The sequence below is a fragment of the Bombina bombina genome, chromosome 6 (genome assembly GCF_027579735.1).
Source record: "Bombina bombina isolate aBomBom1 chromosome 6, aBomBom1.pri, whole genome shotgun sequence".
Classification (NCBI taxonomy): domain Eukaryota; kingdom Metazoa; phylum Chordata; class Amphibia; order Anura; family Bombinatoridae; genus Bombina; species Bombina bombina.
Window position 1 is genome coordinate 457,079,569 of NC_069504.1, and position 27,570 is coordinate 457,107,138.

At 35.9% G+C, this 27,570-nt stretch overlaps 1 protein-coding gene across 1 annotated transcript in view; it reads right to left on the minus strand.

Annotated features, from left to right (window-relative positions):
- Positions 1–3,109: 3,109 nt before the first annotated feature.
- The window catches only part of RAPGEF6 (Rap guanine nucleotide exchange factor 6), an 899,247-nt gene continuing 874,786 nt past the window's right edge, over positions 3,110–27,570 (minus strand). Inside the window, exons 24-30 of the mRNA XM_053717222.1 lie at positions 25,653–25,838; positions 25,393–25,527; positions 24,458–24,568; positions 18,863–19,094; positions 17,677–18,143; positions 8,193–8,507; positions 3,110–4,598 (exon numbers count right to left, since the gene is read on the minus strand). Coding sequence (XP_053573197.1) covers positions 4,573–4,598; positions 8,193–8,507; positions 17,677–18,143; positions 18,863–19,094; positions 24,458–24,568; positions 25,393–25,527; positions 25,653–25,838 — 1,472 coding nt within the window. The 3' untranslated portion in view covers positions 3,110–4,572. The remainder of the gene's footprint in view (positions 4,599–8,192; positions 8,508–17,676; positions 18,144–18,862; positions 19,095–24,457; positions 24,569–25,392; positions 25,528–25,652; positions 25,839–27,570) is intronic.

The following is a 27,570-nucleotide window of genomic DNA, read 5'->3' on the forward strand; positions in this document are numbered from 1 at the left end:
AACTAGTATAAGCTTAAAGTTTTAGACTTAGAACTCAATCTTGAAGCCCAGAGTAACAGATAAGAATTGAATCCAATTATAAAACAAATAATTGATTATCTTAGAACAAAAGAAATATGGATTTTTAGAAATCACAAAATTCTTCTAGCTCAAACAGCTAAAGACATAGATTAAACCTCATTTGCGAAAATATTCAATAAAATGAAGACACAAATGACATTATTAGCATGATAGTCCAGTTAAAGGACCAGACAATACAGTGGACTTGCATAATCAATAAATGCAAAACAACAAGACAAATGCAACAGCACCTAGTCTAGTAAATTTTGTCCCTTTAACAATGCTAAAATAAATCATAATCTGATACTTGATCTTAAAGTAAACAGAAAAACTGAAGCAATTGCAACATCCAAATAAATCACAGGTCCAAGAAAAGTACCTGAAACTAAATAATTTTCCATAAATAAGATACAACAACCATCTAAAGGAAAATAAATACTATTTTGCTATAGAAACAATAGCATAATTAGTAGGAGTAGAGATAGCCCCAATAAATTGGAGAACCCTCCAAATTGAATTAAACTGCCGGCAAAGAGTATAGTTTAAAACCTTTGAAGAAGGAATAAAAGAAAATTCTCAGCCTATTCCATTCCCTAGTATAAGGAATTGGAAAAAAACCTCTGAAAACACAGAAGAATAAATAAGCAGAAATAGTGTTAGCTAGTCTTGAAAAATAACTAGTTACCTTAATGTCCAAAATAATCAACACCTTTTCAACAAAGAACAAATGTACTTTAATAAAAAAGTAGATTTGTTAGTGTCAATATCTGATGAAGAAAATTCTGAATGAGAAAAAACAGAGAAGGATAAATCAGTATGTTGTTGGTCATTTGAAACTTCAATAATTAAAAAAGAAGTTTGAAAAAGACCTAAAATTTTTTATTAGAAGGCACAAAGTCAGACAAAGCCTTTAAAATAGAATCAGAAAAATATTTCTTAAAAATCTTCTAAATATTTCTTGTACATAAGATGTAAAAAGAATGGCAATATATAAAGCATAAATACTAATGGATTCTGCATGTAAAAGTTTATCATGATAACCTATTACAAACCATAGCTAAAGATAAACATTCATAACATTTAAAATAAATGAACTTAGCTTTGGTAGGACTGAACTCAGTCAAGCGTTTTTCCAGAAGTAGCTTCTGATCCAGGGTCAATCTGAGACATCTTGCAATATGTAATAGAAAAAACAACATATAAAGCAAAATCTATCAAATTCCTTAAATGACAGTTTCAGGAATGGGAAAAAATGCCAATGAACAAGCTTCTAGCAACCAGAAGCAAATAAACAATGAGACTTAAATAATGTGGAGACAATAATGACGCCCATATTTTTTAGCGCCAAAAAAGACGCCCACATTATTAGGCGCCTAAATGCTTTTGGCGCCAAAAATGACGCCACATCCGGCGACGCCGATATTTTTGGCGCAAAACGTCAAAAAAATGATGCAATCACAAACAACTTCCGGCGACAAGTACGACGCCGGAAATGAAAAAAAAAATTTTTGCGCCAAAAAAAACGGCACCAAGAATGACGCAATAAAATGAAGCATTTTCAGCCCCCGCGAGCCTAATAGCCCACAGGAAAAAAAGTCAATTTTTAAGGTAAGAAAAACATTAATTATTCATATGCATTATCCCAAATAATGAAACTGACTGTCTGAAATAAGGAATATTGATCATCCTGAATCAAGGCAAATAAATGTTTAAACACAAATATTTAGAACTTTATATAAAAGTGCCCAACCATAGCTTAGAGTGTCACAGAAAATAAGACTTACTTACCCCAGGACACTCATCTACATGTAGTAGAAAGCCAAACCAGTACTGAAACGAGAATCAGTAGAGGTAATGGTATATATAAGAGTATATCGTCGATCTGAAAAGGGAGGTAAGAGATGAATCTCTACGACCGATAACAGAGAACCTATGAAATAGATCCCGTAGAAGGAGATCACTGCATTCAAATAGGCAATACACTCTTCACATCCCTCTGACATTCACTGCACACAGAGGAAAACCGGGCTTCAGCCTGCTGCGTAGCGCATATCAACGTAGAATCTAGCACAAACTTACTTCACCACCTCCACGGGAGGCAAAGTTTGTAAAACTGAATTGTGGGTGTGGTGAGGGGTGTATTTATAGGCATTTTAAGGTTTGGGAAACTTTGCCCCTCCTGGTAGGAATGTATATCCCATACGTCACTAGCTCATGGACTCTTGCTAATTACAAGAAAGAAATCTAAACGATTTTAAAGTCCCAGACACACATCACATGCGACTTGTATGGATCATTTCTATGAGGGAGCAGATCTATAGTAAATAGTTAAAAAAGAGAAACAAAAGTATGCTATACATTTAAAGGGACATAAAATATTTGTTTTTTTTTCTAGATTTTTTTTATGCTAGTGGAGCCTGGTAAAGTCTATGAATAGAGCCATGGAAATTGTCTTTATCAGCCTGTGAGAAATCTGTTCCTATGAACAAAATACACTTCCTGTTAATTTCAAATCGATTTAAACTGCTTGACCTACCAGGTTTTAATGCAGGAACACATTTTAACATGTGTAAAAAGTGTTTTTCTCATAAGCTTTATATTTTGTTTTGATGCGTTAATATCCCTTTAAAGTGAAAATCATAATATTTCTAATACGTTTCGTGTCATTTAGTCTCTCAGGAAGTAAGGATTCATTGTATATCACTTTACTACACATTTTTAGAGCTCTATAGAGGTTTTCCAAGTGCTACCTTGACAAAACCTTTTTGGACAATACTATAATTAAATATAATGTTTCTGCAATTACACATTATACTTAATAAGATTAGTTAAAGTTTAGTATTCCTGATGGTATTACCTTATGTTCCTGAAAAGCATTAACCTTTTAAGAGATGAAAAAAAATAAAAAATATTTTGGTCCTTTGAAAATTATTATTAACATATTAATTTAAAGTTTGACTATAAAGCTTTTGCCAGTAGCATTCTGGGACAGAGATAAACCGAAGAAACATAAAAATGATTAACAGGAACGCCAAAAAGACTACACAAGTTAAACCGTAATAAAAATCTCACTTTTTTTCTTAGATCTAAATCAGGTTATAATTTGTGAACATATTGCCATCATAATGTAAATCTAAATGGAATGAAAAAGTGAATGATATTAAATCATTCAGGAAATGAGAGTAGGGTGCAATAAATAATGCCAAATAACTGAAAGATGTATATGATATAACAAGCACTTTTTATGTGCACCACCTAGTGTATCCAGAGTATAATGAACATAAATTATGGAATAGTTAGACATTTAATTTTGCTGGACCTTCCTTTTGTTGATCACAAGATGGGAAAAGCCAAAAAAAAAAACAACCTCTTCTTTAAGGCCATTGTTACAAGATTTGTTTGAGAAATGTAATAGCTGGATGCACTTAGTTCTGTAAACGTAACTATTTAATGAAAAGGATAGTCCAGGCACTAAGTGTCTTCATTTTGTGCTCCAACTAAATAATTCCAGTTTTAACTATATGTTAGGCCACCACGTTAGACACAACACATTGGATTTACAGTTTATGCTCTGAGTGTATATCTGCTCACATATATGCCAACACAAGAAGGCACAGTTCATTTAATTAGAACAAGCTAAGACTAACTATACAGTATTGTGTCCCAGTAGCTACACTGTTTTGGCACTGCCGTTGCACGTCAGATTTGTCTTTTCGGAACAGCTGCATCTACTCTGATCTAGTTTAAGAGACATAACTCCATTTAGCCAGAGGGTGGCAGTGTTTTACTACAATATATACAAAAGTCTTTTTTTCTTTATACTGGGCTACATTTCCCAGTGATATTTTTGTTTCAGAATTTAGCTTAGGTTTCAAGCAGTAATATCTATTCAAAAATACATCTCCACGATTGTTAGAAGCATAACTCTTCGCATTCTACTTTTTGCAAAGCATTTAAAAATGACAAAACTGAAACATGTACAATCAAGCATAAAAATAAGGTGTCTTGAATTCCCACCAAATAAATTACATTGACATTATATATATATAGATATATATATATAAAGACACAAACACATAAATGTATGCTTTTTACACGTGATTTGCAAAGTCACCATTGTACAGTGAGTCTTTAGAGATGTGAGAGCTTTGCTCTGAGATTAAATTATTTTGCGATATAAGGATTCCAAAAATCTCCTGATTTGAAGTGGTCCTGTGATAAAACATTTTAGTGAGGTCTCTTTAAGGACAAACTAGTCAAGGTCATTCACTGCAAATTGATGTCAGTATTTAACATGGGTCTTATTCTCCAGCGTGGACAGTCATTTCTGTAGCAGATCTAAAATGCCTGTGACCACCATGTCTCTTGCGCTATCCTCTTCCTAATGCCAGAACACGAAGCAGTTGAACAGAGAAGCAGCAAACCGTTAACTCCAGCTAACTGGCTCTCGGCAAGTGAATCCATCCCACTTCCTTGTCCTCCATACTGGCACAACAAATGCATCATGTGTGCTTAAACAGCTGACACTTGTTCTTCTTCTGTGATTGAAAAGAAAAAAAGATATGAGGCCAATCATGGTAATAATTGTCTCTTTTGCAAAAGGACAGGGAGAACGAGAGTGCAGCAGACAGAGCCTAGGAAATGCTTATATAAGATACAGAATAAATAGTGGTAACTATTTAAAGGAAAATTAAACCCTCATTTTGTAGTTCATGATTTTGTGTAAAATTTTAAAAACGTTCCAATTTAAAAAAATGTTTTGGTATTCTTTGTGGAAAAGCAAGTAGGTAGCCTCAGGACTGTTCATGTGTCTGGAGAACTATAGGACAGAGGTTTTGCAATAACGCTTTTAACAGTGTTATACATTTGTAAGAACAGTAGATGGCAGCAGAGTGTTAACAATTATGCCTATGTATGCTCTTTAAAGTGAAAGTAAATTTTTCTGGTCTGCAACACATAGATGTATTCTATAACAATAATATATTGAGATCGCTATGTTTGTTTGGTTTTTTTATATTACTAATGTGACTTTATTTTTTTATTTATATTTTTTATACCGTGACCATCCTTGCTCCGCCCACCCTTTACTTCCTATCTTTTGGTGCCTTTACGTATAGAGCGGTCCCACCCGCTCTATACGTAGCAGAAATGTGCGTTCACAAGCACAGAACGCATTGCGCATGCGCAAATAGTCGATCGTGACTGCAATGCGCATGCGATTTTCTTCTTATCACCCGGTCTTCAGATACAAAGCTAAGCGCATGCGCGAATCGGGAACGACACCTAGGTACAATAGCTTTGCCGCATGCGCAATTGATTAGATTGTCTGATGACGTAGCTTCACGGCCGCCGATCGGCCAGAAAGTCAATTGGAAGGGAAAAAAACGTGACCAGGAAGTAAAATGGCTATAGAAAAACGGGCTGATTTGAAAATCGGAAAAATTGCACTTTATTTCCTGCGAAAAAGGTATTTAGATCAAACTTTAAAAAAAACGATGAATTAAACTCCTATAATTTTTAACTAAACTATTTAACTGGGTATAGCAGACCACCTAACTTTACTTTCACTTTAACAAAGAATACATAAGAATGAAGCAAGTTTGATTAAAAAGGTAAATTGAAACTTTTTTAAAAATTGTTTTCTCTATTTGAATCATGAAAGTCAAATTGAGTGTAATAGAAAGTACATGTCAAAAACTCATGTTATATGCAACTCACAAATATTTTTATACTGTAATATTTTGTACATTTTTTTTAACTGGCTACTCAGTGTCTTAACTTAGTTTTATAATTCACAGCAAAAGTATTCACTGTTTTTGAATAGAACTCTCTTGATAGAGCTTTTAAACATGATATGTACTAAATAAGTTGTTTAGTAACGTAAAGATCATATTCCTTTTTCAATTAAACTTTCTTGCACTGTTTTTAAAGTAAATTGTGTAATTTTATGTTTTTTTTATAAAAACTAAAAATGATTGTATCAGTTGCAAACAATAGTCATGGCTCTAACAGTGCTATAATCAATACAATCATTTAGTGTAGAATATTATTTAGGAACATATTTCTTTGTCTTGTTGAACTGTATTTAAAGCGATGGTAAACTTCAGATTATAAGAATGCTGCAATAAAAAAATATATTAGTTTGCAAGTAAAACCACATAAAAATGTATTTAAGGTGTATATATATTTTATAATAAAATGTTTATAATCCTAATTGGTATTGTCTGTTCCTCCGCCCCCACTTCATTTCCCCTTTTGGCTGGGCTGTGATGTATAGAGCAGTACCACCCATTCTCTGCATAGGCTTTCAATGGGCTTTAAAGGGGCTGGACTTCAAGATTGTCATATGACACACATGTTGATTGGATGTTCACTGGATTTGTCATTAAAACAAAAAAAGAGATTATCCATGTGGGCCGGCATAACATTGTTATAGAAGCATTATTTTATGAACTAAATTAACCCTTTCAGATGGATTAAAAACAAAAAAAGGTACACATATACTTTGTTAATGGCAAAGATTACATTTATGGCATTTTATTTTTTTTAAGTTTACCATCACTTTAAGTACATAACAGCTATAAGAATACTGTTCCAATATATTACAGAAACACAATTTTAAGTAATATAGATCACTAATTCATACAGCAGATGTTTAATTTCTATTATGTGCATTTATATGGACAGTATACACTTGGTAATTCTAGATCGACTGTTTCTCATATTATGACAGATGTACTGCAAAAGTTGCTGGCACTGTTAATGAAAATAGAGTTCACGGGCTCTTTACAGTATCTATTTATAATAGAAGTATTTGTAGGACTTATAAACCAGATGTTCTGGCTAATAGACGCACTAGAGAGCTTTCAGTGTTCCTGAGAGTGATGTACCAGAGTAACATCACAGGCAAACTCCTATCACAAATAATAGGAGTACTATGTAAAGGGATGGTCCTGTTTTTATTAAAGGGACACGAAACCCAAAACTGTTCTTTCATAATTCAGATAGAGCATACAATTTTGAAAACTTGACAATTTACTTCTATTATCTAATTTGCTTAATTTTCTTTGTATCCTTTGTTGAAGAAGCAGCAATGCACTACTGGGAGCTAGCTGAACACTGGGTGAGCCAATAACAGGGGACATATATACGTGCAACCACCAATCAGCAGCTCCTTAGCCTACCTAGGTATCCTTTTCATACAAAGGATACCAGAGGAACATAACAAAATAGGTAATAGAATTAAATTAAAAAGTTGTTTACAATCGCATGCTCTGACAGAATCATGAAAGGAAAAATCTGGGTTCCATTTTCCTTTAATATCACCTCAGTAATACAATTACGGGACAGAAAACATATTTTTGTCTAGTGAAATTTGAAATCTATGCAATGAAAAGCATTAAGATTATTAAAGGTACATAAAGGTGCAACAAGAAGATGCTTCAGAGCATATAACTATGGGGTTGATCGCTTTCCTCTAGAAAATAATTTAACTACGAAAATCCCCATGTTTCTGTTGATATTTTAAATGATTGTGATCGATTCCTATATCTTTAACCTGCATGTAATGAGCAAATGACAAGAGGCATGTGTGTAGTCACTAGCCTAGTAGTGCATTGCTGCTCCTAAGGATATCCAGGTATGCCTTTAAACAAATTATATAAAGAGAATGAAATACATTTGATGACCGAATGTGCTATCTGAGCCCTTTTAGCGCAGACAATGCCATTTCACCTTAGCTGTGGCACAGCACTAGATACAACACAAGAGGCAGAGCATGGGCTACAACTTAGTCTCTTTTTGGTTAAAACTGTGTATTTTGAAAGACAATAGGAAGAGGTTGATTCCATTAAGTAGTAAAGTTACATATGGTTTGCATTGAGTGGAACATGCACTGTTACATTGTTTCAGAGGAGATAAAAAAATAATATGGATATAAGCGTAATACACATGAAGTTAGACAAATCATGCACAACTCAAACATGCTGGAGAGAGAGAGAAATAAAGTTTATTACTGAGCTACATACTACATATTGTACTCTACTGAGAGAAGAGAGTAGGAGGGAAACCAGCAGCTCCAGACAGAATCTTATAAGGAGGTATTAGTAGTTTATCTAAATAAAGTAACATACCATCCTCTTCACTATCTGTTACAGTCAAACCCTCTACATTAGGATGTGGCTGCTGCCGGTTATGCCAATGGTTTAAGGTCTTCTGTGGGACACATGCCATATGTTCACTACCAAGAGGAGCTGCCGAAAGTCTAGAGAGGTCTCTATATACCATCTTTGACCTTTGTAATGCCACACTATATTCTGGAGGTTTTAAGTGTGGCTGGTGGGATGGTCCTTCCTTTAAGTCCGCTAAAGAAATCCCCATGTATCCAGGAGGGGTTGGAGGTGGCTCCCTATACCTATTGTCCTTCTTAGATGATGTGACACAGTACACTGGCACAACAAGAGACAAGCAATGAAAATAATGTTAATGAAAGAAATGAAAACATGGAAAATAATAAATAAATAAAACAAAATAATGTTACAATGGCAAAACAGAAATTGGTAACAAATAAAAAGAATAAATGCAGGAAAGCTGGTTACAATGACAGCAGCAGATATTGAGGTCTCCTGTTTTAATCCACAGGCCTTATGCATAAAAAGCGCGGCTTACAGATATGTGTACTCATGCTGTGTACCTGCATATCTCACGGCACAGAAAAGCAGGGTTAAATCTGAGGAAAGGCATGCTTAGTTATAGTTTCAGTCACTATAAAGAACAATAATACATAATACTCAAACCCATTCCTGTGCATTAGGTATAATATAGACAAATCTGTCTTTTACTGCTAATATGCAACATACAATATTAACCCATAATAGGGCAATTCATTTGTGCTTTGGCTAATTTTAGTAATATTTATAAATAAGAAATATATTTCATAAAATTTCAAAGTTTTTACTGCCCTACCCAGCTACTTCATGACAACAATTTCTGTGGAGAACACTGAATATACATAAAGCCAAGAAAATATTACTTGTAAAGGGCATTTTGTCTTATCTATTTTTCTTTTTGATAAATGTGAAATTAAAACGGTTTATCTATAAATGAAAACAAATTCAGTGGTATCCTCCTTCATTGGCCAACTGGTACTTCCTGCTAATACTAACTGCTTGTTAAGTACTTTATACTGATGCTTATTGGCTGATTCATTTACATGATAATTTCAGCGGATGAGCATTGTAAGAGAAGACAACTATTACTTGCTGTACTAGTTTTTTTTTTATAAAAATCTAAACAGTTCTTACATTATATTCTTTTTCAGACAACCACCCCCCCCCACAATGTACAATGTATTAAAGGTAATATTACATATAAATGATACAATATTATTAAGAATCATTTTCATTTAAGAGAGCATTGCAAAAACATTTTTGTTATTTGTTTTTTGCTCTGTAAAAATAGAGCTTTCACAAGTTTAGCTGATCTAAACACCATAGCATTTGTAATTTGTCCATCAATATAGTGCTATTAAGTGCAGAACGTATAATATATAGCAATACTGTGCGTACCACTGTCCGTGTTCCTGAATTTTTTTAAACAAACCATAAAAGTGACAAAGAGAACATCAATAATTATTTCTAAATGTATTTGCAACAACCACTTTTGAGTGCATGTTACACATTTTGGGAGCTCAGTGTCTGTTATAATTATTAGTAACTACATATTTAAATAAGTGTTTCCCAACTCCTTAGGACAAGTAACAGACCAGATATTTATTATAACTCAGGCTTATTTGTGTATATGAATTAGCCGATTTTGTGTTTTGAAGCCACAACCTAATAAAATGTGTTGAGTTTGTAGGCATAATCGGATCTCATTACTTTATCATATTGTGTACATATACATGCTTCTTTATCTTATATCTGTCCATAAACCAATCACCAATACTTGGAGAGAACAATGGAAAAACATAATTTATGTAAGAACTTACCTGATAAATTAATTTCTTTCATATTGGCAAGAGTCCATGAGCTAGTGACGTATGGGATATACAATCCTACCAGGAGGGGCAAAGTTTCCCAAACCTCAAAATGCCTATAAATACACCCCTCCCCACACCCACAATTCAGTTTAATGAATAGCCAAGTAGTGGGGTGAAAAAATAAGGAGTAAAAAAGCATACAAAGAGAGGAACTGGAAACAAAATTGTGCTTTTTATACAAAAATTATAACCACCATAAAAAGGGTGGGCCTCATGGACTCTTGCCAATATGAAATAAATTAATTTATCAGGTAAGTTCTTACATAAATTATGTTTTCTTTCATGTAATTGGCAAGAGTCCATGAGCTAGTGACATATGGGATAGAAATACCCAAGACGTGGGAGACCACAGAAGAGTCACTAGAAAGGGAGGGATAAAATAAAAACAGCTATTTCCGCTGAAAAAAATTACATCCACAAAAAAATAAGTCTCTCTCATAAATTTCAAGAATAAAACTTAAAACATAAGCAGAAGAATTAAACTGAGTCAGCTGCCTGAAGAACTTTTCTACCAAAGACTGCTTCAGAAGAAGCAAATACATCAAAATGGTAAAATTTAGTAATTTTTAGTAAATGTATGCAAAGAAGACCAAGTTGCTGCTTTGCAAATCTGATCAACCAAAGCTTCATTCTTAAAAGCCCAAGAAGAGGCGACTGATCTAGTAGAATGAGCTGTAATTCTCTGAGGCGGAGACTGTCCCACCTCCAAATAAGCCTTGTGAATCAAAAGCTTTAATCAAGATGCCAAAGAAATGGCAGAGGCTTTCTGACCTTTCCTAGGACCAGTAAAAAAAACAACAAATAGACTGGAAGTCTTCCTGAAATCTACAGTAGCTTCGACATAATATTTCAAAGCACTTGCAACATCCAAAGAATGAAATCATCTTTCAAGAGTATTCTTGGGATTAGGACACAAAGAGGGAACAACAATTTCCCTATTAATGTTGTTAGAATTCACAACCTTAGGAAGAAATTAAAACGAAATCTGCAGAACAGCCTTATCCTGATGAAAAATCAGAAAAGGAGACTCACAAGAGAGAGCAGACAATTCAGAAACTCTTCTAGCTGAAGAGATAGCCAAAAGAATCAACACTTTCTAAGAAAGTAGTTTAATATCCAAAGAATGCATAGGCTCAAAAGGAGGAGCCTGCAAAGCCTTCAAAACCAAATTAAGACTCCAAGGAGGAGAAATTGATTTAACAACAGGCTTGAAACGAACTAAAGCCTGAACAAAACAGTGAATATCAGGAAGTTTAGCAATCTTTCTATGAAATAAAACAGCAGAGATTTGTCCCTTCAAGGTACTTGCAGACAAACCTTTATCCAAACCATCCTGAAGAAACTGTAAAATTCTAGGAATCCTAAAAGAATGCCAAGAGAATTTATGAGAAAAACACCATGAAATATAGGTTTTCCAAACCCGATAATAAATCTTCCTTGAAACAGACTTACAAGCCTGTAGCATAGTATTAATGACTGAGTCAGAGAAACCTCTATGACTAAGTACTAAGCGTTCAATTTCCATACCTTCAAATTTAGCGATTTGAGATCCTGATGGAAAAACGGCCCTTGAGACAGAAGGTCTGGCCTTAAAGGAAGTGGCCAAGATTGGCAACTGGACATCTGGACAAGATCCGCATACCAAAACCTGTGAGGCCATGCTGGTGCTATCAGAAACACATGCAATTGTTCCAATATGATCTTGGAGATCACCCTTGGAAGAAAAACTAGAGGCGGAAAATGTAAGCAGGTTGGTAAAACCAAGGAACTGCTAACGCATCCACCATCTCCGCCTGAGGGTCCCTGGATCTGGAAAGGTACCTGGGAAGCTTCTTGTTTAGATGGGAAGCCATCAGATCTATTTCGGGAGGAGACCCCACATATGTAAAATCTGACAAAATACATCTGGATGGAGAGAACACTCCCCTGGATGTAAAGACTGACGACTGAGATAATCCGCTTCCCAATTGTCTACACCTGGGATATGTATTGCAGAATTTAGACAGGAGTTGGATTCCGCCCAAGAAAGTATCCAAGATACTTCTTTTATCGCTAAAGGACTGCGAGTCTCCCCTTGATGATTGACATACAGTGGGGCAAAAAAGTATTTAGTCAGCCATCAATTGGGCAAGTTCTCCCACTTAAGAAGATGAGAGAGGCCTGTAATTTTCATCATATGTATACCTCAACTATGAGAGACAAAATGTGGAAACAAATCCAGACAATCACATTGTCTGATTTGCAAAGAATTTATTTGCATATTATGGTGGAAAATAAGTATTTGGTCACCTACAAACAAGCAAGATTTCTGGCTCTCACAGACCTGTATCTTCTTCTTTAAGAGACACCTGTCCACAACCTCAAACAGTCACACTCCAAACTCCACTATGGTGAAAACCAAAGAGCTGTCGAAGGACACCAGAAACAAAAATGTAGACCTGCACCAGGCTGGGAAGACTGAATCTGCAATAGGCAAGCAGCTTGGTGTGAATAAATCAACTGTTGGAGCAATAATTAGAAAATGGAAGACATACAAGACTACTGATAATCTCCCTCGATCTGGGGCTCCACGCAAGATCTCACCCTGTGGGGTCAAAATGATCACAAGAACGGTGAGCAAACATCCCAGAACCACATGGGGGGACCTAATGAATGACCTGCAGAGAGCTGGGACTAACGTAACAAAGGCTACCATCAGTAACACAATACGCCGCCAGGGACTCAGATCCTGCAGTGCCAGACGTGTCCCCCTGCTTAAGCCAGTACATGTCCGGGCCCGTCTGAAGTATGCTAGAGAGCATTTGGATGATCCAGAAGAGGACTGGGAGAATGTCATATGGTCAGATGAAACCAAAGTTGAACTGTTTGGTAGAAACACAACTCGTCGTGTTTGGAGGAGAGAGAATGCTGAGTTGCAACCAAAGAACACCATATCTACTGTGAAGCATGGGGGTGGCAACATCATGCTTTGGGGCTGTTTCTCTGCAAAGGGAACAGGATGACTGATCCGTGTACATGAAAGAATGAATGGGGCCATGTATCATGAGATTTTGAGTGCAAACCTCCTTTCATCAGCAAGGGCATTGAAGATGAAACGTGGCTGGGTCTTTCAGCATGACAATGATCCCAAACACACTGCCCGGGCAACGAAGGAGTGGCTTCGTAAGAAGCATTTCAAGGTCCTGGAGTGGCCTAGCCAGTATCCAGATCTCAACCCCATAGAAAACCTTTGGAGGGAGTTGAAAGTCTGTGTTGCCCAGCGACAGCCCCAAAACATCACTGCTCTAGAGGAGATCTGCATGCAGGAAGGGACCAACATACTAGCAACAGTGTGTGACAACCTTGTGAAGACTTACAGAAAACGTTTGACCTCTGTCATTGCCAACAAAGGATATATAACAAAGTATTGAGATGAACTTTTGATATTGACCAAATACTTATTTTCCACCATAATTTGCAAATAAATTCTTTCTAAATCAGACAATGTGATTGTCTGGATTTGTTTCCACATTTTGTCTCTATACCTATGATGAAAATTACAGGCCTCTCTCATCTTCTTAAGTGGGAGAACTTGCACAATTTGTGGCTGACTAAATACTTTTTTGCCCCACTATATGCCACAGTTGTGATATTGTCTGTCTGAAAACGAATGAATGATTCTCTCTTTAATAAAGGCCAAGCCTGAAGAGCCCTGAAAATAGCACAGAGTTCTAAAATATTGATTGGTAACCTCGCTTCTTGAGGATTCCAAACTCCTTGTGCTGTCAGACACCCCCAGACAGCTCTGCAACCTGTGAGACTTGCATCTGTTGAAATCACAGTCCAGGAAGGACGAACAAAAGAGGCCCCTTGAAGAATTCGATGATGGTCCAACCACCAGGACAGAGAGAGTTGAATGTTGGGATTTAAGTATATCAACTGTGATATCCGAATATAATCCCTGCACCATTGATTCAGCATGCAAAGCTGCAGAGGTCTCATATGAAAATGAGCAAAGGGGATTGCGTCCGATGCTGCAGTCATGAGAACTAAAACTTCCATGCACATAGCCACTGAAGGGAATGATCAAGACTGAAGGTTTCGACAGGCAGAAACCAATTTCATTCGTCTCTTGTCTGTTAAAGACAGAGTCATGGACACTGAATCTATCTGGAAACCTAAAAAGGTGACCCTTGTCTGAGGAATCAAGGAACTCTTTGGTAAATTGATCCTCCAACCATGTCTTTGAAGAAACAACACAAGTTGATTTGTGTGAGATTCTGCTAAATGAAAAGATTGAGCCAGTACAAAGATATCGTCCAAATAAGGAAACACTGCAATACCCTGCTCTCTGATTACAGATAGAAGGGCACCGAGAACCTTCGAAAAGATTCTTGAAGCTGTTGCTAGGCCAAATGGGAGAGCAACAAATTGAAAATGCTTGTCTAGAAAAGAGACTCTCAGAAACCGATAGTGGTCTGGATGAATCGGAATTTGAAGATATGCATCCTGTAAGTCTATTGAGGACATGTAATGACCTTGCTGAACAAAAGGCATTATAGTCCTTATAGTCACCACCCTTACAAATTGATTCAAAAACTTCAGAACCAGAACTGGTCTGAAAGAATTTTCCTTCTTCGGGACAATGAATAGATTTGAATAAAAACCCCAGACCCTGTTCCAGAATTGGAACTGGTACAATTACTCCTGAAAGCTCTAGATCTGAAACAAACTTCAGAAAAGCCTGAGCTTTCACAGGATTTGTTGGAACGTGAGAGAGAGAAAATCTTCTCACAGGAGGTCTTATTCTGAAACCCATTCGATACCCCTGAGAGACAATATTCTGAATCCAGTGATTCTGAATGGAACCTGCACAAACATTTGAAATAATTTCAATCTGCCCCCCCCCCCCCACCAGCAGAACTGGATCGAGGGCCGCACCCTCATGCAGTCTTGGGGGCTGGCTTTGGTTTCTTATAAGGCTTGGATTTATTCCAACTCGAGGATGGCTTCCAATTGGAGCCAGAGTCTTTAGGGGAAGGAGTTGTTTTCTGTTCTCTATAATGACGAAAGGAACAAAACCGATTAGAGGCTTTAGATTTGCCCTTAGACTTTTTATCTTGAGGCAAAAAAACTCCCTCCCCCCCCAGTAATAGTGGAAATAATAGAATCCAACTGGGAACCAAACAAATTATTACCCTGGAATGATAGAGATAGTAACCTAGATTTAGATACCATGTCAGCATTCCATGATTTGAGCCATAAAGCTCTTCTAGCTAAAATAGCCAGAGACATAGATTTAACATTAATCTTGATGAAATAAAAAATAGCATCACAGATAAAATGATTAGCATGTTGAAGCAAACGAACAATGCTATGCAAATCAGAGTCGTTTTCCCGCTTTTAGCCAGAATGCAAATAAGCTTTCCTTAGATAAGAGTCAACCTTCCTATCTAAAGGATCCTTAAAAGAAGTACTATCTTCCATAGAAATAGTAGTACATTTAGCAAGAGTAGAAATAGACCCATCAAAATTAGGGACTTTTCCCTAAAACTCTAATTTAGCCTCTGGCAAATGATACAACTTTTTAAACATTGAAGAAGGAACAAAAGAAGTACCAGGCTTAGACCATTCCTTAGCAATCACATCAGAAATAGCATTAGGAACAGGAAAAACCTCAGGAGTAGTCAAAGGAGGTTTATAGATAGAATTTAAACGTTTACTGGATTTATTATCAAGAGGACCAGACTCCTCAATATCCAAAGTTATCAACACTTCTTTTAACAAAGAACGAATATACTCAATCTTAAAAAGATAAGATAATTTATCAGTGTCAATGTCTGAAGTAGGATCTTCTGAGTCAGAGAGATCCTCATCAGAGGAGGATATATCAGTATGTTGCCGGTCATTACAAATTTCATCAGTATTATGAGAAATTTTAAAAGACCTTTTACGTTTGTAAAACTGAATTGTGGGTGTGGTGAGGGGTGTATTTATAGGCATTTTGAGGTTTGGGAAACTTTCCCCCTCCTGGTAGGATTGTATATCCCATACGTCACTAGCTCATGGACTCTTGCCAATTACATGAAAGAAATTAACGTTGTATTACCTTATCTCTTCTATAACCCACTGGGAGTGTAATCTCTTCTACTGGCTGTGTTAACACAGCTTGGCCCTGAGGCCAAAAACTTCCAGGATAGGTGGGGATACCACAGGCTAAATAAACAATTTTAAATGCCAATATGAGGGTAAAGGAAATACTTTTAAATAATTTAATACACTCCAGCAGGTAAAGTGGATCATTGGGAGCAAATTAAAGGGGAGAACATTTTTGAGTAAACTGTCCCTAGAGCACAGGTGAAATAATCAGCTCACCCATCAGCTGATTGTTTCACCTGCGCATTAGTTTCGAAAACAGTAAATTAAATCTAACATTTTTCTTTCATGATGCAGATAAAGCAAACATTGTTTTTAAATGTACTCCTATTCTATTAAAATGTTCCATGGTACATGTAAGTAGCAATATATGGCTTTTAACAATGTTTTACACATTTGAGCACTAGATGGCAGCAATGTTTAAAAAAGTTTCCAACTTACTTCTAATATCAAATTGACTTTGTTCCCATGATATTATTAAAAATTAAAAGCTGTTTTTTCCCCATTTAAATACTAAACAGGGAGCAGGTAAAGGAGGGTTGATGACAATCCTTTAGAAATATTTATCTAATTGCTCTACTGGTATATATATGCAGCCACCGATCAGCAACTAAAACCTAGGTTCTTTGCTGCTCCTGAGCTTTCTTAGATAAATTTGCTTCATTCTCTTGCTATCATTTGTTGAAATAGCAGCAATGCTCTACTGGTATATATATATGCAGCCACCGATCAGCAACTAAAACCTAGGTTCTTTGCTGCTCCTGAGCTTTCTTAGATAAACATTTCAGCAAAGCATAACAAGAGAAGGAACACATTAAATAATAAAGTGAAAAAGTTGTTTAAAATTAAAGATTTACACTGATCGCCAGAATACTTAGCAAAACAAAGCAATATTTGTGCATTTCATGGTCATCTGGCAGTTATGCGGTTTAAGTTATTGGACTACCTTCATGTTTACGTAATGAGTTGCATATATATCCCTAATTGGGGCTACAAGACAGATAAACGCAAAGCCATGACATAATGGGTTAACTTTATGATCCAAGTATTTCTAAACTTAAAGTGAAAGTCAATCCTAGTGTTTTACAAATGCTAGGATTGACTATTGAAACAAATAAAGGGGACTTTCATTAATGAAGTATAAGAAACTTCATGTAGAAAGCTACTTTATTTGATTCAATCGATCGCCGTTCTTAGTTAAATTAAAAAAAAATTGGTAAGAGGTGACGTTTTTACCTCTTAGCCAATAGCCGTGCGGTAAGTCCCCTTTATTTGTTTCAATATTCAATCCTAGCATTTGTAAAACGATAGTATTGACTTTCACGTTAAGTTGAAATTATAAATGAGTCTTAGAAAATGAATATTATTAGCCAGTATCTTTTTAAATTCATATTTTAATCAGTCATTATTTCCCTAGATTTTAAAAACCTTGCTATGCTTACCTATAAGCCCTTTCTCTGTAGTGGACGTAACTGTTTTATAGGATGTGTCAGAGTCTGTTTTCTCTGTTGTTGTGTCAAGACCTCTTCTCTTAATTGTGCCATAGTTTGTTTCATATGTATCTGACACTGAGCTTGAAGAAGTCCAGCTCTGACGTGACTGGTTGAGTTCTAGGCTGTCCTTTGATTGACTTTTATGGTCTTCATGGAATGACTCTTCTGTATAACAGCTGGTGGATTCAACCTCTGCAATGGGTGGATCCATGTGTAAGTGTCGATAAGTGCTAAAAATGTCCAAGCCCTTTTGGCTTTGGAAAGCTTGAAAGTTGTCATGAGAACTACTAGAACAAGAAGTCCAACTTCCACGGCCACTGTCTGCGACCTCTATTGTAATGTGATCATGGGACATTTCCTCACTGCTTGTGCAAGATGCAATATTTCTGATTCCAGGATGCCTTGATGGGTGCCAGCTGCAAAATAAAAAATCGATTATGAATAAGGTATCATTATCGTAGCATTCCCAAACTTTAGTGAATTTGTAGCAGTCACGCTTGCACATGTTCAGCGCTCTATCAGTAGAAAGGTAACTGGGAGAAGTTAGATTGTAAAAATACAGCAGGAACAAACAGAACATGTGGTTCACTAACAGTATCATCCTATACTGTAAATATTTCTTCTTTCTGGTCACTTTTATAAGTAACCCTCCAAATGGCTAATCTCCCATGGGTTAAACTGATGCTTAGTGCTTATAACCAATAACGTTATATGCTGTATGGTTGTTTTTTAATGTACTGGGCAGGAAAGAGCACCCTGTTAAGTTGCTTTACTGTTGACCTTTAACGGGACACTCAAGTCAACATAAACTTTTATGATTCAGAAAGAACATGCAGGTTTAGGACACTTTCCAATTTACTTCCGTTATCAAATTTTGCAAAGTTTTTTTTTTACAAACTGTCTTGGGAACAAGATCCTATTGAGCTTCTGCACAAGCTCAAAGGGTATATGTATACTAGCCTGTGATTGGCTGATATCTGTCACATGATAGAGTGGGCCGGAATATGAGAGGAAAAAAATCTACTGCTTATTTGAAATTCAGAGTAGGTGTTATTGCCTTGTATTTTTATTATGCACTTGTTAATTATGCAATTCTACTGCACTGAGTGGTCCTTCAACTGTGCTTCTCACTTACCTAACATTGTAGGGCTGGCTGTACTCAGCTGAAGAATGTGCAAAGTCTTTCCGTTCTGCTGTCCCCAATGAATCAATGACCATGTGTGAATGAGACAGACCTCTCTCATCCTGCAGGGCAGCTGACATTGAGTCTGCAGAACAATTGCTTACTATGCTTGACCTCGACGAGATCTCACTGTGGCTGGAGTCTGAGAAGTTATCGGATTTTACAGATGGCAAAAGGGTATAACCTAGAACAAACAAGGGAAAACTTAAAATCTTTATATTATTGAAAACATTATTTATAGATTTGTAGGGTGAATTGATAAATCTCATCTTGCTGCATATGCTGCATTTTTCTTTCTCCAAAACTGAAATATACACTCTTACTATATGCAACGAACTTAAAGAACAATAACAATAAATAATAAATAAAATGCTCTAATACGTCAGACCATGTCATTTTAAGACTATTAACCCTACAATATTAGCCCTTTAAAGTACATTCAACTGGACCTCAGGATTCTACTTCGTTTGCTTATATTGATTTCATAAATGTATTTTTAAGTTTTACCCTATTGTCATATTGCTTGTGCAACTACTTCACAAACAATTGTAACTAAAGTACAGACATATTCTGAACCAGACTGAAGACGTACAATGTGATCAAACGAATACTAATATATAGATACTGCTAGTCACCATCATTTCCCTTCTAAAATCAGAGATAGGACAAACACACCGACTTTAAAATTTCAAACGCTGTCAATTTTAAAAGCAGGTATGACCATACTCCAGTAAGATGGGGTTAACTTTTGAAGCATTTGTTAGTGTGATCTATTAATACATGTACTAAATATAAGGAAATCTAATTATTGTTGTATTGCACATTGATGAATATTCTTTTATTTGTGTAATATTTTTACTGGAGCCCAAGGAAATAGTGTAGAATATACTTGTGCAAAACACATTTATACATTTCTTTTAGCTGAAGCCCTTAAAATATTTAATGGTTGAGAGAGACTGGAAAATCTCAGGACAATCTTTATATTTACTGGACAGCACTTGGAGATCTGCAGGTTCCAATCTAACTCTTGAGTACACCTGGTGTAACGAATCAGTGGCTTTCTGTGGTACTAACCGATGAACTACAATATTCTGTAACCAAAGCTAATAAGAATAATATGGTTTAGACTCCATAACACTGGTGAAGATAATTAGGATAAGGTGCAGCTGTCATTGAGTTCCCTAACATGTCACATCTTGATAACCAATAGGCTCTTGTCATGATTACAACCTTCCAGTGCAATAAGAAAATAACCATTAAAGGGATAAGAAAGTCAAAATTAAACTTGAGTTTGGATAGACCATGTAATTTCCAGACACTTTTAAATTTACTTCTATTTTCAAATGTGCTTTGTTCTCTTGGTATCCCTTGTTAAAAAATAATATTCACATATCCTACACTAAAAGGAGCTAGCTGCTGATTCGTGCCTGCACACATTTGTCTCTTGTGATCGGCTAACTAGATGTGTACAGCTAGCTGCTAGTTGTGCAATGCTGTTCCTTCAGCAAATGATAACAAGAAAATATAGCAAATCTGATAACAGAAGTAATTTGGAAAGTTGTTTAAAATTGTATGTTCTATCCAAATCCTGAAAAAAAATAATTGGTGTTTACCGTCCCTAAAATTGCAAAAAAAAGGACATTTAAATTGTGTCGGGCTACTGCCAGCAGCACGTTACCTTTTCTGTAGCTACATTTTTGTTCTCCCATTTTAATGAAAATTACTCGACAGGTTTACAGACTTAGGGAAATCTACACACAGAAGCTAAATATTTATAAAATGAGTTTTATATATATATATATATATACATACACACACACACACTATATATATATATATATATATATATATATATATATATATATATATATATATATATACACACACACATACATACATACACATACATACTACACATTAATAACATAACGATTCTGCTGAACAAAATATAAAAAAAACTCATCATGGCAATAGTGGGGTCGATCACAATCCTTTAGAAAAGCTTTCACAATACTTTAGAAAAAGCTTATCAAATGCTTTATCTACAAAGATCCCCTTAGACTTTAAACCCAAATTTTGTCTCTCATGATTCAGATAGAGAATGCAATTTTAAACAACATTCCAACAAATAGAAATTCACATGGATGAGCCAATCACACGAGGCATCTATGTGCAGCCACCAAGCATCAGCAAATGCCTTTCAGCAAAGGATATCAAGAGAATGACGCAAATTAGATAATAGATGTAAATTAAAAAGTTGTTAAAAATTGCATGCTCTTTCTAAATCATGAAAGAAAAAATTGGGTTCCATGGCCCTTTAACCCCTTAATGACCGGACCATTTTTCAATTTTCTTACCCTTAATGACAATGGCTATTTTTACATTTCTGCAGTGTTTGTGTTTAGCTGTAATTTCCCTCTTACTCATTTACTGTACCCACACATATTATATACCGTTTTTCTCGCCATTAAATGGACTTTCTAAGGATACCATTATTTTCATCATATCTTATAATTTCCTATAAAAAAAATATAAAATATGAGGAAAAAATTGAAAAAAACACACTTTTTCTAACTTTGACCCCCAAAATCTGTTACACATCTACAATCACCAAAAAACACCTATGCTAAATAGTTTCTAAATTTTGTCCTGAGTTTAGAAATACCCAATGTTTACATGTTCTTTACTTTTTTTGCAAGTTATAGGGCCATAAATACAAGTAGCACTTTGCTATTTCCAAACAACTTTTTTTCAAAATTAGCGCTAGTTACATTGGAACCCTGATATCTGTCAGGAATACCTGAATATCCCTTGACATGTATATATTTTTTTTTAGAAGACAACCCAAAGTATTGATCTAGGCCCATTTTGGTATATTTCATGCCACCATTTCACCGCCAAATGTCATCAAATAAAAAAAAAAGTTCACTTTTTCACAAATTTTGTCACAAACTTTAGGTTTCCCACTGAAATTATTTACAAACAGCTTCTGCAATTAAGGCACAAATGGTTGTAAATGCTTCTTTGGGATCCCCTTTGTTCAGAAATAGCAGACTTATATGGCTTTGGGGTTGCTTTTTGGTAAGTAGAAGGCCGCTAAATGCTGCTGCGCACCACATGTAAATTATGCCCAGCAGTTAAGGGGTTAATTAGGTAGGTTGTAGGGAGCTTGCAGGGTTAATTTTAGCTTTAGGGTAGAGATCAGCCTCCCACCTGACACATCCCACCCCCTGATCCCTCCCAAACAGTTCTCTTCCCTCCCCCACCCCACAATTGTCCCCGCCATCTTAAGTACTGGCAGAAAGTCTGCCAGTACTAAATAAAAGGAGTTTTTCTTTTTTTTAATAAAAAAAAATAAAATGTTTTAGCTGTGATGGACTCCTGCCTTAGCCCCAACCTCCATGATCCCCCCCCCCAGCTCTCTAACCCTCTCCCCTACCTAATTGCCGCCATCTTGGGTACTGGCAGCTGTCTGCCAGTACCCAATTTGCCCCAAAAACAAGTGTTTTTTTTATCTTTTTTTGCCATTTTTAAATGTTTTCTGTAGTGTAGCAGCCCCCCACAATACCCCAACCCCCTCCCCCTCCCAGATCCTTATATATTTATTTTTTCCCCCCTCTTCCCTCCTCATTGGTGTCAGTGGGTAGCTAATCGCGCGCGCGCACGCGCGCACCCGCACGCTCCCGGCACCCGGCGTGCACATTGCACTTACAGGAGCCGGATGCCGGGTAGCGATGGGCCGCCCACCCGCCTCCCTGTTGCGCTCCCACCCACCAACGAACCGGCACCATCGCTACCGGTGCAGAGAGGGCCACAGAGTGGCTCTCTCTGCATCGGAGTCTTCTGAAAGGGTATTGCAGGATGCCTCCATATGGAGGCATCACTGCAATACCCTGAGAGCTGCTGGAAGCGATTGCGATCGCTTCCAGCACTCTCTTAGACAACTGACGTACCAGGTACGTCTATTGTCATTAACTGTAAGTTAATGCATGACGTACCTGGTACGTCAGTTGTCATTAAGGGGTTAAAGGGACACTAGCTTGACCTAAAAATTTTCTTTTATGATTCAGATAGAGCATGCAATTTTAAGCAACTTTCTAATTTACTCCTATTATCAAGTTTTCTTTGTTCTCTTGCTATCTTTATTTAAAAAGCAGGAATGTAAAGCTCAAGAGCCGGCCCATTTTTGGTTCAGAACTTGGGTTATGCTTGTTTATTGGTTTGCTAAATGTAGCCACCAATAAGCAAGCACTATCCAGGGTGCTGAACCTAAGATGGGCTGGCTCCTAAGCTTTAAATTCCTACTTTTTAAATAAAGATAGCAAGAGAACGAAGAAAAATTGATAATAGGAGTAAATTAGAAAGTTGCTTAAAACTGCATGCTCTACCTGAATCATTAAGAAAAAAAAATGTGTTTAGTATCCTTTTAATAGTGATTTTTGTAGAAAAAGCAATAGAAAAACTTTTTTGATCATGTCCTATATTTGTAACTTGTCTACCACAGCCATTTCTTAGTACATCCATTTTAAATACATCATATAAAGCTATATCATTTTGACAAAAGTTCATACATATTTTTTGGAAATACATATACTGTATATATATATATATATATATATATATATATATATATATAAACTAGTTTATATTTTTCTTGCTATGCTTTTAAGCACCAAGAATATTTATGAAAGGGACATAATAAAAAAATAACATGCTCTAATTCGTTAGCACTTCTGATGGGATCAGGGGCAGTTTCTGCTACGGTGTTTTTGCACCTACAACAATGAATTATAACAGGGATAAATAATATGTTTTGTTTTTCCAAAGTAAACGGAGCCACAAGCTGTTTGCTGTAGTACGCTAATTGCCTTAAAACACATTTCTAAGAATAGCAAGTACATTTTCTGAGAGTAACTAGTTAATCAATGAAAACTATGCAATCTGTATATATCCTGTGTGAGTACAGAGCTTATTCTTGCAACACGGCAAACTGTCTTGTGCCTCTGCCAATGGCCACAGCTACAATAAATGCAAAATGGCGTTCACTCTTATCTTAAAAAGAGTGTATTTAAAGGGTCCATGACACAGACAGTACCTTTAGTTATGTTTTAAGAGTGCAACAGCTATTGCATTAGTTGCAATCAGAACTCAGCCATGTACTGTTAAACAAAATGTAACAAGTAGAAGATCACAGAGTATTTCTCCTCCTTATTGCAGGACAAAGCCAAGAAAAGCGATTGCTTCTGCCTGAGTTATAGATATCGGCCACTTTGCTGCTGTGACTGCTGTCTACAGAGTTTTTGTTCTTTTGTTCAAGGGATGACCTGACATAACCTCCAGCTGTCTTCAGTGATTCTAATCTGTCCCTTGAGAAGCTCCTTTCCCTGAATCTTCCAAACGGGGACCTTATTCTTTTCCTGTATCTCATATCTTGTCCTGCCTGCTCTAGGTTTTGCAGCTTCTCTGCATATGGTTCTCTGTTGCTCCCTGACTCTTGCGTTATTCTGCTGGTCATCTGTTGGATTTTCTTTTGCAAGTAACGCCCACCTATTCCGTAGCTCCGCTGACTGCCAGTTTTCTGGCTAGGTTCGCTAGTCAGAGATGAGGAGGAGCCGGAGAAGTTCATGTGACCACAATTCTCAGTTCTTGCTGTACCACCTGGGAATGCAAAACAGAAAACTGTATACTGAGTATTATATCCTCATCAACAAATATACATTGTACAAAAAACATAAATTGTAGCTTTGGGTTGTGCATCTTTATACTGTAGACTTTTATAATAAGTAATATAAGGAATATAAAAAGGAAATCTGAGCTTTAATGATAAGATACTTATTGATGTTGGCTGTAAAAGGTCCTAAAGCAGATATTACTCCTGACAAAGAATAGAGCATCCTGATATTATTTAAATTACATCTAGCGCAATGATATCCACATCAAAAGTCAGCCGAAAAAAAGGATTTAAAGAGAACCTTAGCCCGCAACAATTGTGTTCTGTCAAAAGAGATGAACAATTGTACTAACAACATTACTTTACTTAAAAAGACGTTCTAGTGTAACAGTTTCTTACTGTGTTTAATTAGTTCACATGCAGATTACCAGATGAGCTCTGACACAGCTGATGACTGGAAGATACATAGGTATGCAAACGCTGATTGGCTCATTGGCCGCCTTCTGCTCAGGAGCAACCATACAGTTTGTCTGCGAGCACCGCTATAACTATATGTTTGAATCAGTTAACGTCACAGTAAGAAACAGATTTTGTTGTGGGTTAGCGAGTGAATAGTTGCAGGCTATTTTGGGGTGTTATGACACATTAATAAAGAAAAAAAGATATTCCTGACATTCACAGTGTGAGACAACATACACTTTTATGAGACAAGCAACACCTTATATAGAGACTGAGCCTATGTGCCAGACTATATTATGATTACCATCGGAATCACCTCCCCTCGTGCTTACTAAATTTCTCTGTTACCTACCTTTATGCGGCGAACTCTGTGGGGAGGCCGGGGGACTAGAGTGCAGTGAGGACACCATAGATACTGTATCTTCTGCTTGCGTTTTTATGGCAACGTCATCGGCCATGCTGACACTTTTCTGTGGCGATCCTGAAGCTAAACAATAACGTTTTTGTTAATCTTTGGAAACATTACATTAATTACGGTTGCTGTTTATTAAAACACTTGATATGTTTCTCAATCTGTAAAACCTGGCTTACAAATCTATAGCAGATACTCACTGCCTGTAATAGGCTCTTTGGATGCTCCCTTCTTCCGCATGGGATGTAGATTTACTGCAGGAACTATCAGCACCTGGCTCATTCGGTTTTGCTGATGGAGATGCACTTTAGCAGCTTGGCCTGAGGGTCTCAGAGTAGCAGGAGACATATCAGATTTGGCTGATCTCCCACTTACATGCTTTGTCACTAGATTACATAAAATGTTGGTTACAGTTCAATTCTGACATATAAAATAAATCTGTCTAGATTAGAAGCTGGCAATATAAACAATGGCACTATTAAAGGCAATCTCCAAACTGAATATTTACATATCTTTATAGTAGTAATAGTATTACTATAATTATTATTTTCTGTTGGGAGTGGCGCTTTGCATTAATTATATGAAGCTGCCAATAATTTCATTACTTCACAGAATCTTATTATTAAGATTTGACATTTGTGCTAGAAACAAACTGAGAGAAATACGTATCTATGAGACAAAAGTTATGTTTACAACAAGTCAACACAGCAAAATATGTGGAATAGACCTCTATGTGTTAACTACTTAGGAATAACCAAGACATGATTGGTGCATGCATATGTACATATGCGGCTCCGGGTTGGCTCACCAGGCGTGTCATTCAATGGAATGGCAATCTACAGTGAATGGATGTAAAACTTTAGAGAAAACAACTATAACCATGATACAAGATTCTGAAGTTCTAGGTTATATTTGTGTGTCCCTTAAGCACTGTTGGACGTTAAACAAAACATACTTATACTGTACAATATATAGATGTGAATATATATACACACACATACATATATATATATATATACACATGTACAAAAAATTGTGAGAAATAGGTTCATAAGAACCAGCAAGTCTATTATAGCCAGCACTGATTATAAAGCCAAAATTATAATAACTATTTATAATAATATAATAACTAATTATAACCCAATGTGGGGCTGAGAGACACCTGGGGGGACACACAAATTCAAAAACTGCACCCCAAATCATTGGACTAGCGCATTCATTTATTTAAAATACCATAAACCACAGTTAGAGTGTGATTACGTGTGTTTCAGCCGCACTTAATGAATTTGAATCAGGCTTTGATTGGGTTATTATAATTTTGGCTTTATAATCAGTGGCTATAATAGACTTGCTGGTTCTTATGGACCTATTTCTCACAATTTTTTGCAGTATTATAGACTCTATTGCCTGGCACCCCTAGTCTGCTATATACTTAAGATTGCAGATTGGGGTTGATTCTTGCTCTACTAACATTTGGTGCTGTGAGTGGTTTCTCTTTATTAAAATATATATATACACATATTATTATCAGGTATTTGTAGAGCGCCAACAGATTCTGCAGCGCTGTGACATAGGTGGTATACAAAATAACAGTACATATATATATATATATATATATATATATATATATACACACACACACATACATATACACACATATATATATATACACACACACATATATATATACACATACATACATAAATATATATACACATACATACATAAATATATATACACATACATAAATATATACACACATACATACATAAATATATATACACACATACATACATAAATATATATACACACATACATAAATATATACACATACATACATAAATATATATACACATACATATATATATATATACACACATACATAGATATATACACATACATAGATATATACACATACATACATAAATATATATATATATATATATATACACATACATACATAAATATATGCACATACATACATAAATATATGCACATACATACATAAATATATATATACACATACATACATAAATATATATACACATACATACATAAATATATATACACACATACATACATAAATATATATACACACATACATGCATAAATATATAT